The sequence below is a fragment of the Mobula birostris genome, chromosome 32 (genome assembly GCF_030028105.1).
Source record: "Mobula birostris isolate sMobBir1 chromosome 32, sMobBir1.hap1, whole genome shotgun sequence".
NCBI classification, from domain to species: domain Eukaryota; kingdom Metazoa; phylum Chordata; class Chondrichthyes; order Myliobatiformes; family Myliobatidae; genus Mobula; species Mobula birostris.
In genome coordinates, this window is record NC_092401.1 from 16,191,842 (window position 1) to 16,208,308 (window position 16,467).

At 51.1% G+C, this 16,467-nt stretch overlaps 1 protein-coding gene across 1 annotated transcript in view; it reads left to right on the plus strand.

Annotated features, from left to right (window-relative positions):
* Positions 1–16,467, plus strand: part of LOC140191068 (rho GTPase-activating protein SYDE2-like) — a 79,188-nt gene that overhangs the window by 44,300 nt on the left and 18,421 nt on the right. Inside the window, exons 3-5 of the mRNA XM_072248144.1 lie at positions 2,187–2,987; positions 9,462–9,691; positions 10,927–11,053. Of these exons, the coding sequence (XP_072104245.1) occupies positions 2,187–2,987; positions 9,462–9,691; positions 10,927–11,053 (1,158 nt within the window). The remainder of the gene's footprint in view (positions 1–2,186; positions 2,988–9,461; positions 9,692–10,926; positions 11,054–16,467) is intronic.

Genomic DNA, 16,467 nt, shown 5'->3' on the forward strand with positions numbered 1-16,467 from the left:
TAATACACATTCACCAATCTGTGTGAGTCACCTCTTCCCTCGCCTGATCTCTGTTTGGATGCTGTTCAAACACCGAAACTCCTGCGGAAAGCTGCTTCTTAATGGATGGGAATTGGGCTTCTGCGGGGACTGTTGGGAGTACAGTAGGGGAAGGGCTTTCAGAAGCAGGCTGAGCTGGTTAGGTGTCCTGGTACCATTTAGGGTAGTGGCCATACCAGGACTGGGTGGCTGTGGTCCGTGTAGGATGTGTGGTGGCACCGAAGAAGGAGAAGGTGTTGGCTTCAGCTCTCCAAGATAAAGGAGTGAGAACCCAGGGAGGGGCAAAGGGGTGTGGTGCCAGTGGGGTGTGAAGTTCGTCCCTGATTCAGCTGCTGAGATACCACGAGGCTGAGGCCAAGGAGGAAAGGAATTATTAAAGAAGCTCCTTGAGAGGTGACCTGGCTGTGCTCCAACTTCACCTCACGCAGCTCCCATTGAATTTTACCTGAAGAACTTCGGAACGTTTACTGCTAACAACACCAGCTCAGTGAAAGTTGGTATTTGTTTTTAATGCGGAGAATTTGTCTCTGTCTCCGTTTGCTCTGATTTAGCCCCACTCCCTCTGACCTTACTCTCTAGGGATGTCTGTCTGCATCTATCTCGCTGCCTTTAAAGGTCTACCTTTCAGGAGCACTATTTAAATGTGTATTCCTCTGCGGCTGACTGCGGAGACTCAGTACAACTTCCAAAAACTCACTCAGCTCCTTATAATATTGGCTCAAAAGCTTGAAAGAGGAGCAAATTATCATTACAGGGGCCACAGCGGTTAGAATACTAGTCCAGTCATCTAGAGGTCTGAGTTCAACTCCCACCACAGACCACAACTCATCATTAACAACGATGACTATAGGAACTATGTAATAGATTGTCAGGAAAATTTACTTGGTTCACTAGTGCCCTTCTCAAGTTTCCGTATAATGAGGAGGAGGCTGTTTGGCCCATTGAATCTATACTGGCCCTCAGCAATCCCATCAGTTTCTTTACCCTATTTATTATCTTGAAACTTGTTCTCTCTCACATTCCGATCAATTTGTCCCAAACCTCCCATAAGGGCACAAGTTTACCGAATAACTGGCATGTCCTTAGGGTGCAGGAGGAAACTGGTGCATCCAAGTCATACTTGCTTTGTAACGGAGAGCACGTGCAAACTCCGCACAGACAGCAAGGGAAGAAATGGCCCCTTGTACGGTTGCACAGTGCTTCATCACCACCACTTTCTCAGTTAGTGATTGGATTATAAATTTGGCAACACCCAAACTGTGAGGAACAAATCACATTGTCCTAGAGTCATACAACACAGAGCCAGGCCTTTTGGCCCATCATTTCCATGCTGACCTCATGGTCCATAGCTGTCTATGCCATGGTGATTCATATCTTTGTCTTAGATGCTTCTTAAATCTTGAGAGCAGCTCTCCTTCCACACCTCCCCTCCCTACACTGCGTATTGCCAATTTCAACAAGAGGGTAGGTTACTCCTTCCACTCTACATCTTCACCTCAGCTGTGTGTTTGCTGGGGTGGGTTAGGGAGGAGCGGTGGATGCTGGGGTGGGGGGGAGGGTGCAGATGGAGGGTGACGTTGTGAAAGTTCCCGAGTCAGGCAAACAAGGAACGTATTAAATCTGCAAATTTCTTCCCCTCTCACCTCCCTCCTCCATTCTCATCTCCCGCTCATCCCACCCCTCGTACCTTCCCCTCTCACCCCCTACCCTCACCCCATCCCTCTCCCCTTGACCCACCCCTCTCCCCTCGTTCCACTCCCCTCTCCCCTCGTCTTGTCCCCCCTTGTCTCGTCCCCCCACCCCCTCCCCTCGTCTCGTCCCCCACCCCTCTCCCCTCATCTCGTCCCCCTCCCCTCTCACCTCATCTCATCCCTCTCCCTCTCCCCTCGTCTCGTCCCCCTCCCTCTCCCCTCGTCCCCTCCCCTCTCCCCTCGTCCCCTCCCCTCTCCCCTCGTCCCCTCCCCTCTCCCCTCATCTCGTCTTCCTGCCCTCTCCCCTCATCCTCTGCCCCCTCCCTTTGTCTCATCCCCCTCCCCTCTCCCCTTGACTCCCCTTTCCCCTCGTCCCCCTCCCCTCATCCCCCCTCCCCTGCCCTCTCCCCTCCCCTCTCCTCCACCCCCTCCCCTCGTCCCCACCCTCTTCCACAGACGGTGCAGCAGACGTCCAGACGGAGAGCAACCAGGGGCTGCCCCCAAGTCCCCGCCCGGCGAAGAAGAGGGCGGCAGCCCACCGCTCGCTCTCCGATCGGGTTAAGTCTCCCGGCACGGTCCGCAAGCTGTCGATGAGGATGCGCCGGCTGCCCGACCTGCGGCGCAAGCTCAGCCTGAGGGGGACGTCCCGTTCGGCTCGCGAGGGGCCGGGGGAAGGCGGGGGAGGCTGCCCCCGACCGGCCGCCCCTTCCCCCGGGCCGCCGCTGCCCCCCTCTGACCGTAACGTCATCTGCCGCTACCACCTGGACAGCAGCGTCAGCGCCCGCGGCGGCCAGCCTCGACCCATGAAGCAATGGGGCACTCACTCGCTGAGCCGGCCCGGCTACCTCAGCGACGGCGATTCGCCGGAACTGGCGGCCCGGGCCGGGAAGCTCAGCACCCGCTGGCTCCAGGGTCTGGACACGGCCTCCTTCCGCCCCTACGGCGGCGGCGAGCCACCGCGCTGCTTACAGTACCTGTCCGGCCTCGTCCACATCCGCCTCTTCGGCATCGAGGGTGTCCGGCCGCCTCGGCCGGGCCTCAGGGATATCTTCTGCACCATCCAGGTGGACTCGGTCAGCAAGGCCCGCACCGCCCTGCTCACCTGCCGGGACTCCTTCCTCAGCCTGGACCACGCCTTCAACATCGAGCTGGAACACTCCCAGCAGCTCAAGCTGCTGGTCTTCACCTGGGATCCCAGCTCCTGCCGTAACCGTATCTGCTGTCACGGGACCGCCTTGCTCCCTCCGCTCTTCAGAGGTAAGGGGCCGGTGGTGTCCCACGTGCTAACCCGTGTATTCTGTGCGCAGTTCTGTCACCGCGCTGTAGGACGATGGTGGAGAGGTTGAGGAGGAGTCTTCCCCTGGAGTGGATTGTTTTGGTTATGAGGAGGAACTGGAGAGGCTGGGTTCTGTTCTCCCTGAAGTGGAGGAAGCTGGGGGATGGGTGGTGGGGGGCAACTCTGCCAAAATACAGTGAGGAGCTTCTTCCACGTGATGGGGGTGTTGGAAACCAGGCAGTGCAGGATCAGGGGAAGAGCAGGAGCTTTCGAAGGGATCTTAGGAAGAACGTTTTGCCTCTAGAGGATGGTTGAAATCTGAGGGGCTAGAAGAGGCAGAGACTCCCACATTTAAAAATTAGGCAAGCTAGCTGCTGGATCACCAAGGCGTGAAAATGCTGGTAAATGGGATTTCTGCAGATGGGGTACTCGGTGGTTAAGGTAGACGTAGTGGGATGAAGGAGAAACACAGAACCTACTGAAGGAACTGGGTAGGTCCAGCTCTGTGATTGTGTGTGTGTGTGTGTCTGTGTCTGGGGGGGGGGGGCGCGGTGATTAGTTGGAATTAGCCACATTTTGGGTAAAACCTTCATCGGGCTCGGGGCCCGTCTCTGTGCTGTACGGTGGCGACCTTGCCCTTCCCTGTTCCCAAGGATGGTGTCAGGGGCAAACTTTTCACACACACGAGGAGAGGACGTTTGAGGATCAACCCCACCAGAAAGAAAACAGGTTCAACACCCTGATGAACAGGTGACCTGGCAGAGGTGCATGAGATGAAGAGGGCCGCTGATCCTGTGGATGGCCAGAGGCTTTTTCCCAGGGCTAACACGAGGGGGCATAGTTTTAAAGTGCTTGAAAATAGGTACTGAGGGGATGTCAGGGGTAGGTTTTTCACACAGAGAGTGGTGGGTGTGTGGAATGCACTGCTGGCGACGGTGGTGGAAGCGGATACAATAGGGTCTTTTAAGAGCCTCTTAGATAGGTACATGGAGCTTAGAAAAATAGAGGGCTATGTGCTAGGCAGTTTCTAGAGTAGGTTACATGGTCAGCACAACATTGTGGGCCGAACGGCCTGTAATGTGCTGTAGATCTCTATGTTCTATGTTCAAAACAGGCAGTTTGTCGAGGCCAGGAAATGGACGGTGTCAATTTCAGTTGTGGTGCATTTCAGTAACCTCTGAGTGATTTGGGGGTGGGGGGGGGGGGGGTTAAATGGCCTTTTCTCACTTGAAAGTTCCACACAGAGTGCTGATGGGTTAATCTGCAGCAGAGGTCCCAGCACAGCCCAATCCGCCCACAGGACCCCCGATGTGTCTCCGGTGTCCGAGAAAACGGCAGTCCCTCTGTACATTGACTGGTGGTGGAATCATGTTGAGGGACATCTAGTCCTCCGCCCAGCTGCGGGATCTCCTCATCAGTCCCGGTTCAGGGTTTGGAAAGAAAGGGAGATCTCCCTCTCCTCTCCTGATCTGTCCTGCAGCCTGGTTCCTCCCACAAACGGTTAACTCGTTGACCAGCTTGTGTTCAGCCAAAAGGAATCTGGTCGTTCGGAAAGGAGCCTGAGAAAGCCATCAGTGGCCGGAGTGTGTGGGATGTGGAGTGTCCCACAGGAGGCCACCTGCAGGTGCAAAGCTCAGCCCTGCTCCGAGTGTCCTCGGAACTGCGGTGGGGACCAGCTGGGAGGAAGGAATAGGCGGGAGTCTGCCTGAGAGCTGCTGCTGCTGCTGGGCCGCTCGGACCAGGACGCTGTCGATCACGCTGTGAAGGGCTGCGGGCTGCAGCTTCCTGCAGGAAGCACTCTGATTGCCGGGTCCTGTTCACTTCTCTCAGGGCGAAGCATCGGGAGGGAGTTTCCGGCCCAAAGCCCTGTACTGCACCGTTCTTGACCCTGCCGCTCCCCGCCCCGGCACTCAGTACTGGCCCCTGCCGCAACTGCCTCCTTCCAAGGAGAAAGCCCCTGGACGGCGATGAGTTAAACTCCTGGGTTACAGAGGGTTAACGACCACTGCAGCATCGAGAGGGTAACCGCACCCCCTTCCTCCCCCACCGAGGATCAGGAGGGCACTAACCTTCGGAGGTTATCATTAGGATGTAGGGCTTCTGGCATCATGAGAGGGTTAGCAATTCAATGATCTCCGCACGGAAGCGTAGGCCCCACCTCCAGTCCGGTCGGCGTTAAAAGGTGAGCAGTCAACAAATAGCTAACCGGAAGTAGGGTAAATCCCAGTGAGAATAATCCTGCATCCTGTGGGAGGAAATATTGAGAGGAGAAATTGCAGAGGCAAATCGAGGGCGTGTCCCAAGGAATAACCCTCGGTTAGTATTGAGAGTATACCCCGGTCCCTGGGTGTTTATCACAGGCCAGATATGCTGCCTTCAGGGGCATTCTTTCTACGTTTTTCTCCCTGGCCAGAAGACTAGTAGAACAGTCCATAAGACCACTAGATATAGGAGCAGAATTAGGCCATTTGGCCAATCGAGCCTGCTCCATTTCATCATGGCTGATCCAATATTCCTCAGTCCCAGTCTCCTGCCTTCTCCCTATATCCCTCCATGCCCTGACCAATCAAGAATCTATCAGCAGTCCTGTGTGTGTATTACTCACCACAAGCCAGTGAATGCTGAGGGGGTGGTGGTCAGACTGAAGGCTAACTGAACAAAGATGAGAATGGATGAGGTTGGGTTTGAGAGGGAAAATGGATCCGCCATGATGAAATGGCGGAGCAGACTCGATGGGCCTAATGGCCTAATTCTGCTCCTATATCTCATGGCCTTGTGTTCAGAGCCTCTGACGGCCGCTGACATCGGCGCTGCCTTCACGTCACCGCTTTACGTGCTGGCATTTCCTGTGGGTGTCCTGCACAGTTCCTGTGCCAACAGACCGGTTACCTGGTGACAGATCCTCAGTGGGTGCCCGGTAATACAGTACTTTAACACTGAGGGGTTTGTTACAGTTGACTCCTAGGAGATTCCTATTCTTCTTGGTGCTGCGTCTCACAGCGCTCTTTGTGGCCGGATGCACGTGGAAGTGGTTTAGCAGGTCTGTGATTTCTTTGTTCTCTGGAATCCTTGTGTAGCAGAGGGGGATGAGGGCATCCTTGGCCGTTCCTCAAGCTGTTGGAACCTTCAGCACTTGGCTTCCTCCGCCCAGCCATCCATCATCCAGCAGCCATCTGGCTAGCCAGCTGGAGTGCTGGAGCTGCCTCCAGTCCCAGCCCTGCCTGTCCCGTCCAGACCCAGTAAGGACAGGCTGGGCTTGGTACCGGGACCAGGGAGAAGCAGGTAGGAGGGGACTGCAGCTGACTCGGGAGCTAGTCAGGTCCTCTCCGCGTCTCCGGCACCTGGCCAGGTTGTGAGAACCAGACTGGACTTAAGTAGGAGGGAAAGGTATAATTGGAAGCAGCCTGTGGGATGGGGAACATCAGCAGAGCACATTCTGTGCTGGCACCCTGACCACATGTCCCAGAAAAATAAAGACACCCACAGATATCTCCGCTCTGCTTCAGAAGAGAGGTGTTTGGAGGTTGGTTCAGGGCTGACTGGAACGCTGCACCAGCTAGTGTGGCGAGGCACATACCAGCAGGGCAGGGCAGCTCTTGCTGCTGTGCGGGCGCTTTGTTTTTCAAAATAACTTCACTGCAGTCGAAGGCCCAGATGCTGCTCTTCCAGCTTGCGATGTACTCCAGTCTTTGACAGTGGACGCCCTTGGGCGAACCGGTCCCTGTCCGGGGATATCGGGACGTGACGAGGCAGGAAATGTGACGGGCTCTGGCGCGTCCCGGGGAGTTCTGGTGCCTGCATCTGAGTCGAGAGGGACCTGACCTGTCCGGCCTCCACACCAAAGGGACCACAGCGCATCCAGAACTAGAGAGGCAGCTTGATGGGGAGGGAACCTTTAGAAAAATTGATCCTGGCTCACCTGCAGGAGAATGGATTAATGAAAGCAGCACAGGGCAAGCCATTTTTGTCCAATTTCAAGTCACGGAGTTGCACAGAACAGAAGCAGTCCCTTCTGCCCATCTCATCCATTCTGACCTTTTCTGGCCATCTCCGCTAATCTCAATTGCCCACATGAAGGGACCATAGCCTTCTATGCCATGCCTATTTAAATGTCTGTCTAAATGCCTGTTAAATGGTCTGATTCCAACATCTCCTCTGGCAATCAGTTCTAAGCAACAACAAAAAAAAAAATTCCTCATGTCCTGTTTAAAGCTCCTTCCTCTCACCGTAAACCTGCCCCGTCTTGTTTTTATTACCCCTCTGGATGCAGAAGGGTAACTATTTTCTCTGAGAGAAAGATTCCTTCTTCCATATCTATGCTTCCCATAAATATACATAGCACTATCGGGTCACCCTTCAGCTTTCAGCCTGGGCATTCTCCGCTGACCTCTCTCATTAACGAGGTGTTTTCACCCACAGAACTGCCACTCATTGGATTTTTTTTCTGTTTTTTGCACCATTCTCTGTAAAGTCTACAAGCTATGCTGCATGAAAATCCCAGGAGATCAGCAGTTTCTGAGATACTCAAACCACCCTGTCTGTCAGCAACTTTCACTCCACGGTCTTCCCCGTTCTGATGTTTGGTCTGAACAACAACTGAGCCACTTGACCCTGTCTGCATTCCACATGATTGCACATTAGAAATATTTGCAATAACGAGCAGTGTACCTGGTAAAGTGGCCACTGAGTGTAGGTTTATCAGCAAAGTTGAAGCACACAGAATGAGGGGGACTGAGAGTGTGGATGTGAAATTGATTAAGTAACACACAACAGGAGTCATGGTCAATAGTTGGTCTTTAGACTGTAGCAAGGTGAATAAAGGTAGTCACCAGGGATTCGTATTCAAGCCATTGCTTTTTTATACTAGATCTATATTAACGGCTCGGATTTGTGATTGCAAGCTACAATTTCTAAGTTTGCCTACAGCACGGAACTTAGCAGCATTGTAAACGGTGGTGAGGACAAGGTCAGACTGCAGTGGGCAAACATGTGCCGAGGGAAGTTCAACGTGGAGAAGAGAGAGGTGAAGGTATTTTGTGGGAAATGGAGGAGAGACAGGAAAGGATATTGTCTGAATTAAATGTGCAGAGCAGAGGTAAGTGTAGAACAGCATGGCAAAAGGCCCTTCAGCCCACCAAATCCATGCTGGACATCAAGCACTCGTCGACTACACTACTCCACTCCATTCCCTCCAGAGCCTATCGGGTGCATGTGCACGAGGGATAATTTATTTACAGTGTGGGGGGGGGGGGGGGCGGGGGAGGCAGATTTATCTATCGGTCTACACATTGTTGAGATTTTGGAGGGAATTGGTGCACTGGGAGTAGCCCCAGCGGTCACAGGGAAGATGTTGCGTTCCACGTACACAAAGCCAAAGGTCAGGATTGAACCCCAACATCGAGAATTGTGACGCAGTAGCTGTACTAATGTAGTCACATGAAAGTCAAGCTGAATCTTCAAAGAACACCGCTCCAACCTCAAGTGGAGTATTGTGTTCCGTTCTAATTGCACGCCACTCTATAAAGGTTCAGAAAATATGTGGGGCAAAGATTGAAAATATGAGGGACCACAGTTACAAGGGTTACTTCCAGAGGTTGGGACAGTTTTGTTCAGAGAGGAGAAGGGAAGGAGGCGATCTGATTAGCTGCCCGCAGATCGTTGACTGGACCAGCATTCGCTGCCCACCCCTTATTGCCCTTGATCGCAGGGTGGCATGGAGAGATATGGTTAGCACAACACTTTATCGTACAGACGACCTGGGTTCAATCCAGGAGTTTGTACGTTCTCACATTGACCTTGTGGTTTCCTCCTAGTGCTCCGGTTTCCTCCCACAGTCCAAATCCATACCATTGGTAGGTGAATTAGTCATTGTAAATTGTCCCATGATTAGGCTGGAATTAAATCAGGGGATTGCTGGGCAGCACGGCTCAAAGGGCTAGAAGGGTCTGTTCTGTGTTGTGTCTCAATCAATCAATAGGAAAAAGAAATTTTGAACAATAAAATAGATAAATAAAAAATTTAAAAATATACATTAAATACAAGTAAGTAGATAAATAAATTTTTAAAAAGCAGAAAATAAATGCAAACAGGTTTTAAAAATTAAACAATTAATAATAAAAATAAATGAAAAAGAAATAGAAACAATATAAAAGAAATGTATAAAAAGCAACTAGCCAGGATATTGCAAAATCAGTCACATCACTGTGGGTTTGGAGACACACGGACCACACCGCGTAAAGGCTACTTCCCTATTGTCACCAGTGAACCAGGGACACCACTGTGGATGTCTGAATTCCAGAATTTGCTCCATGGCCTGGCTGGGGTGGGATTTGAACCCTCGACTGTCCAGACCTCTGGATTACTAGTGCAGTAATGTAAGCATATCAGTTGCAGAAACCTGCAGATCAATTGGTCATAGTGATACATCTTTAATGAGCACATTCCCTCCCCGGAAGGAACCCGCACTCACCAACTTGCCCTGCAGCTGGAACCCCGGGGAGTCCTGTACCTGAAGGTGTCTCTGGTGGAGGTGTGGGAGGTGCCGGCAGGCTACGCTGAGGAGCAGCGCGAGCTCAGGGTCTTCAGGATGGAGCTCAGCGATCTGGTGGAGCGGGAGTGTTCTGGAGTCAGCGTGCCGCTGCTGATACAGAAGTGTGTCTCCGAGATCGAGAAGCGAGGCCTAAAGGTGAGGCTGAGTGATGTGTGTGGGTGGGTGGGTGGGCCGGCAGGGCAGAGGGAGGGAGGGGCTGAAGGAGCAGGTGGGGTGAGAGAGTGGTTCACTCCCCCTAATGCTAGTCCCTCTGGCATTTTGTGTGTGTGTTGCTCTGTCTCCAGCACCCGCAGATTTTCTTGTGTTTGCGGCTCAGAGTGTCCGTCTGTGAAGTACGGAGGACGGGAAGAGAGGAGGGAGCTGCCTCTCGGGGACGGGTGTGTGTGTCCGTGTAAGACAGGTGGAGGGAGCGGGGAGAAGAGAGCTGGCTCAGAGTGTGTGTGCGTGATGGAGGGGGGCAGCTGGGGAGGAGGTGGGAGTCGGCTTGGGTATGTGCGTGCTAGATGTGGAGGGAGAGAGTCTGTCGAGCGTTTGGTAGGGAGGGGCAAAGTTCAATGGATGATAGCTTGTGGAAGGAATGGGAGTGGTGCGGGGGGATCTTGGAGATGGAGTACTGGGGCCAGGGTGTGTGTAGAGAGAGTACAGGTCACAGTGATGTTGGGAATGTGGGCAGAGTGTAGAGAGAGGGCAGTGGCGCAGGGACAGCAGTGCAGAGAGGGCATCGTGAGGCAGTGATGTGGAAAACCATGTGTGGACAGTAAGCAGAGTGTGGCAGTGGGCAGTGTGTGGATGACGCCGCTGGGGACAGAGGGCAGTGTGCGGTGGGGGCGTGTAAAGGGGCTTCCACACCCTCCAGCTGAAGTGAGGGCTAAAGATGCCGGGGACCCCGTGCTGCGCTGTTGATTGGACAATTCTGCTGCCTGCAGCTCCCTCTACTGGCAGGTCACTGCACTACATCTCCCACCCAGAAAAGTCTTGAACCATATCACAAAAACACACAACTCCTTGGATAAATTTTGCAAACAAGATATGTCAAGATACAGGAATCTCTCAGGGTTTCATGTCCTCTTCCCTGATGTCCATTTACTTAGGGTGGGTGCTGGGACCAGGTGAGTGGGACTCTGGACCCTGACCCTTCAGGAGAGGCCTTTCAGCCTGATATGACTAAACCCCCTGGGACACTCACAGCCCTACTCTTCCCCCCCCCCCCATTCACTACTTCCCTTAGGGGTTAACAGTTGCAGTCCTGGGCCCCGTGCTGGGTTTGGGATGCCCTTGTGGGTTCTGGGATTACCTGCCGTTTCCCAGTGCCTCTGCAATAATTTCTGTTCACTGTGTGTGATGTCTGTCCAACTGAACGGATGCCCCAGGCTGTAGGTCTGTATCGCCTCTGCGGATCGGCGGCTGTGAAGAAGGAGCTGCGGGACGCCTTTGAACGGGACAGTGCTTCTGTGGACCTGAGCGAGGACGTGTATCCAGACATCAACGTCATCACAGGTAAGGGGGGAGTTGCCCTTGGGACCCTAGCTCACCCTATACTCTGTTATTTCAGTCCATGGGAATGCCCATCATTCAATCCTCTTGTGAAAGCTCCTTTTGAATCTCCTTCCACTGTCCCTGTCCATAACAACTGCCACCTTGATGTTCTTAGACCCGCCCCGAGCACCTAGACTTGCCGGTGGAAGCAAGGGCAGGGGTAAGCTAATGGGGGATGAAACTGGCGAGCAGGAAATTCAGGGAGGAGTCAGGCAGAAACCTCTCTCGCGCAGAAGGAGCAGCGTGTCAGGGCCAACTTTACGTTCTCGGGATCTGGGTGTTGCCAAGAAGAAATGTATTTACGGCTGAGCCAAGCTGAACCTCTGCAGCCCAGCTGGTGAAGAGATCGTGGAGGCATTAGAGATGACCTTCCAAGAACCAGTAGGTTCTGGAATGGTTCTGGAAGACTGACTGGTTGAGCCCACGAGAGGAAAGACAATTCTAGATTGGATGTTAAGTAAAGAACTGGATTTGATAAGGGAGCTTAAATTAAAGGAGCCCTTCACCAGAGATGATATTAGGATAGAATTCAATCCGCAGTTTGAGAGGAAGGAAATAAAGTCCGATGTATCATCATTACGGCAGAACTACAATGGCTGGAGTTTCTGGGGGCAATTCAGAAGGTGTGAGATAGATACGTCCCAAAGATAATGAAGTATGTTAAAGGGAGGAGGAGACAACAGTGGCTGTCAAGGGAAGTCAAAGACAGCATAAAAGCAAAAGAGAAGACAGATAATATAGCAAAAATTAGTGGGATGTTAGAGAATTGGGAAGATTTTTTAAAAATAACAGAAGAAAACTAAGAAAAAAACATAAGGAGAGAAATGATTAAATATGAAGATGAGCTAGCCAATAATACCAAAGGTTTTTTTTGTTCTGCGAGGCCACTGGCCCTCAGGCCGAGTCTGAGGCTGCCAGGAGTAGAGGCTGACACTGGGAAATATCTGGGCTCTGCCCTGCCCCGGTGCAGGGGTCCAGGTTTCGGGTCCCGGTGGTGGTGGTCCAGTCGGGGTCTTGGGCTGGACCCCTTAAGCTTACAATTACATCTGTTCACAAAAACATCTGGATGAAAGTGACAAGAACAGGAAGAGTCATGCCGGCTCGAACATCAGCTGCATCAACAAGGTCAGCTTCAACGGTTGGGGAAACAAGACCATCTGACAATATAATGGCTTCTGGAACAAACCATAAAAGGATGAGACTGGACAACATGGAATTATTGGAATGCCACTTTAACAGCAACCCACATGAAAGGGGATACATGAAGCGCATGTGGGGACTCTGGCAACAGCGAAGACTGTTGTCCTCATTCACGGAAAAACAACTGGTTACTCAGTGCTCAGACATTGCCAACAGAGGATTGCTATCACATCTTGAATTGTAAGCTATACAATCACGATGCACCACAGCAACATCACTGCAGAACCAAGCCAGTCAGGAAATACGAGTTCAAACTCCACCTCCACAAATCACAGATGGTGCAAAGGTAATAGCATCACCTTGTACACGGGAAATGCAAGTTCGAACCTCACCCCGGGACATATCGACGCTGGCTGCTGCAATCAGAGAGAAGATCAGAACTAAACTGGAAACTGTTAATCAACGACCTAGGCTCCCCAGACTTAGTGATAAAATTCCATCAAGCAGCTTGCTAGAAGCAGCCAATGAAGCACTCCTCATAATGCAACCTCCAACATAACTGAGAACAATAACCCGATATATACACCAGCAGCAGCAATTCTAGAAATGCTGGGCTACAAGTTGAAATACCGTTCCAACCACCCCCCCCCCACCCCGGAGACGATGAGTGGAAGCCAAGATGAAAACCACAAGGATGGAAGTCAGCAGGCTAACCGAGCTGCAAAAAGGTAGGAAGACCAAAAGCACATCTCGGTTAGTATGTCCATAGCCGAAGTCCTGGAAACTGCCAAGCAACGGTTAACAGCTCTGGCTACCAAATTACAGACGTACACTAAGGACGCAGAGACCAAGGGAATAAATGCACTCTTCTCCAAGAACCAGGAAAAGTATTTATACAGTTCCAGAGCAACAACGTGCCAGTACCTGAACCAACCAAAACAGCAACTGCGGAGTACTGGAAGAGTATATGGGAGAAAGGAGCATCACATAGCACCAGTGGCCATTGGCTGAAAGACTTACAAGCAAGTCTCTGCAACCTCCCAGAAGAAGAACCAGTCACCACCACAGCAGTAGATGTCCAGCAATGGGTAGCAAGTATGAAGAACTGGATATCACCAGGGCCTGACATGATCCTCGCCTGTTGGCTGAAGAAACGAACATCATTACGTACATGGCTGGCAGCTCAAATGAACCAGCTGCTTAAAGCAGGCTCCCACCCTGACTGGCTAGCTCAAGGAAGGACAGTACTCTTAATGAAGTATCCTCACAAAGGAGCAACACTATCAAACTACCAGCCTATAACCTGCCTGTTAATAACATAGAAGCTTCTATCAGGCATCATTGCCACCAAGCTGAAGGAACATGTGTGTAAATTCCTGAGTCCTGCTCAGAGGAAGATTGGTAATGGAACGAGAGGCTCCAAGCACAAACTACTGGTAGACAAAGCAGTCATGCAAGACTCCAAGATCAGACAAACCAACCTAAACACAGCCTGGATTGACTACCAGAAAGCATACGACTGAATGCCCCACACATGGATCCTGGAATGCCCGTCTCTGTACATGGTCAACAAGACACTGAGGACATTCATAAGAGCTCAATGGGCTGTTGGAGGACAATGCTAGAAGTTAACTCAAAGCCAATAGCATACATGTCCATCAGATGTGGAATGTACCAGGGTGATGGTAGCACCTCTGCTGCTCTGCAGAAACTTGAACCCCCTCAGCCAGATCATCTCAAAGAGTGGACATGGGTACAGGTTCAAGAGTGGAGTGACCATCAGCCACCTCCTGTACATGGATGACATCAAGTTGTATGCCAGAAATGGAAGAGACATTGACTCACTAATTCACCTGACAAGGGTGTACAGCATAGACATCGGGATGTCATTTGGACTGGAAAAGTGCAGCCAGATGGTAGTGAAAAGAGGCAAACTCATCAAGAATGAATGAGTCAAGTTACCTGAAAGCCTCATACCAGATGTTCAGGACAGCTACAATACCTGGGGATCCTGCAGGTGCATGGAAGCCACAATGAGGACACAAGGAAGGCTGCAACATCTAAGTACCTCCAAAGAGTCAGACATGTCCTAAAAAGCCAGCTGAATGGGAAGAACACGATCAGAGCCATCGACACGTTTGCCCCACCAGTCTTCAGATACCCAGCTGCTGGTCAAGGAACAAACTGGAAGCCACTGACACCAAGACCCGGAAACTACTAACAATGCATGAAGGATTCCCTCCAAAGTCCAACGTTGACCAATTGTACACCTTCTGGAATAGAGGAGGACGGGGACTTGGAAGTGTCAAGATCACAGTCCTGGAAGAAATGTGAAGCATCCAAAAGGACGTCAGGAAGATGGACCCTAAAGATGACCTGCTAGGCGAATACCTCAGGCAGCAGGCAGCGACATGGAAATGGAAGTGGGTGAAGCAGAGCCAGAGGACCAGAGACCGTGGCAGGATAAGCCACTGCATGGGACGCACCATCGCCAGATATCAGAGGTGACTGACATAAGAAAGTCCTACCAATGGCTGGGCTGAGGAGCAGCACAAAAACAGGCTGAGTACAAGAGCAATAGAAGCAAGGGTTTATCACACCAGACAAGACCCAAGATGCAGACTGTGCAAGGAATCCACTGAAGTCATCCAGCACATAGGAGTAGAGTGCAAGATGCAGACAGGGACAGCAGACACTGAACGGCACAACCAAGCTGCAGGGATGGCGTACAGGAACATGTGCATTGAATATGGATTGGATATCCCCAACTCCAAATGGAAAACATCTGAGAAGATAGTGGAGAATGACCCAGCTAAGATCCTGTGGGACTTCCAAATACAGACAGGTAAGCAGGTACTGGCCAACCAACCAGCCATAGTAATATTGAACAAGAAACAGAAGAAAATAATAGTAGATGTGGCAATCCCAAATGATAGTAACATCAGGAAGGAAGAATATGAGACATTGGAGAAACCAGGAGTTGAAAGAGCAGATAAAAAGGATGTGGAAGGTTAAAGCCAGAGTAATCCCGGTGGTGATAGGAGCACTTGGAGCTGTGACACCTGGACTGGGAGACTTTCTCCAACAGATACTGGGAACAACATCTGAGATCTTGGTCCAGGAGAGCGCACTACAAGGGACAGCAAAGGTACTGCGCTGAACCTTCAAACTCCCAGGCCTCTGGTAGAGTACTGGAGATTGCGGGGGGGGGGGGGGGGGGGGAGTAACAAAAGAGGAGGCTGAAGAGATTGTTGGTGCATTAGCAATGATCTTTCAAGAATCACTAGATTCTGAAATGGCTCCAGAGGACTGGAGATTTGTAACTGTCACTCCACTCTTTATGAAAGAAGGGATGCAGAAGAAAGAAAATACTTTATACTTTATACTTCATTGTCGCCAAACAATTGATACTAGAGCGTACAATCATCACAGCGATATTTGATTCTGCGCTTCGCGCTCCCTGGAGTACAAATCAATAGTAAATATTAAAAATTTAAATTATAAATCATAAATAGAAAATAGAAAAGGTAAAGTAAGGTAGTGCAAAAAAACCGAGAGGCAGGTCCGGATATTTGGAGGGTACGGCCCAGATCCGGGTCAGGATCCATTCAGCAGTCTTATCACAGTTGGAAAGAAGCTGCTCCCAAATCTGGCCGTAGGAGTCTTCAAGCTCCTGAGCCTTATGGGCTCGGGAGCTTGAATTATGGGCCAGTTAGCCTAACTTCAGTGGTTGGGAAGATGTTGGAGTCCATTATTGAGGATGAGGTTTCGGTCAGCATAGTTTCCTTAAGGGAAATCTTACCTGACAAATCTGTTGGAATTTTTTGAAGTAACAGGCACGATAGACTACGGAGAGTCAGTGGATGTTGACAAGGAGCCACACATGGGGCTGCTTAACAAGATAAGAACCCATGGTATTACAGCATAGATACAAGCATGGATAGAAGATTAGCTAACATTATATATCAATGACTTGGATGACAAATTTGATGGCTGCTTTAGCCAAGTTTGCAGACGATATGAGGATAGGTGGAGAGGCAGATGGTGTTAAGGAAGCAAGGATTCTGCAAAGGACTTAGACAGATTGAGAAAATGGGCAAAGAAGTGGCAGATGTTCAATTTTGGGTTGAGTGAATTTATCCCCTCTGTTTCAAGAGTCTGATAGCTGAGGCGTAGTAACTGTTTCTGAACTTGCTGGTATGGGTCCTGAGGCTCCTGTACCACCTTCCTGATTA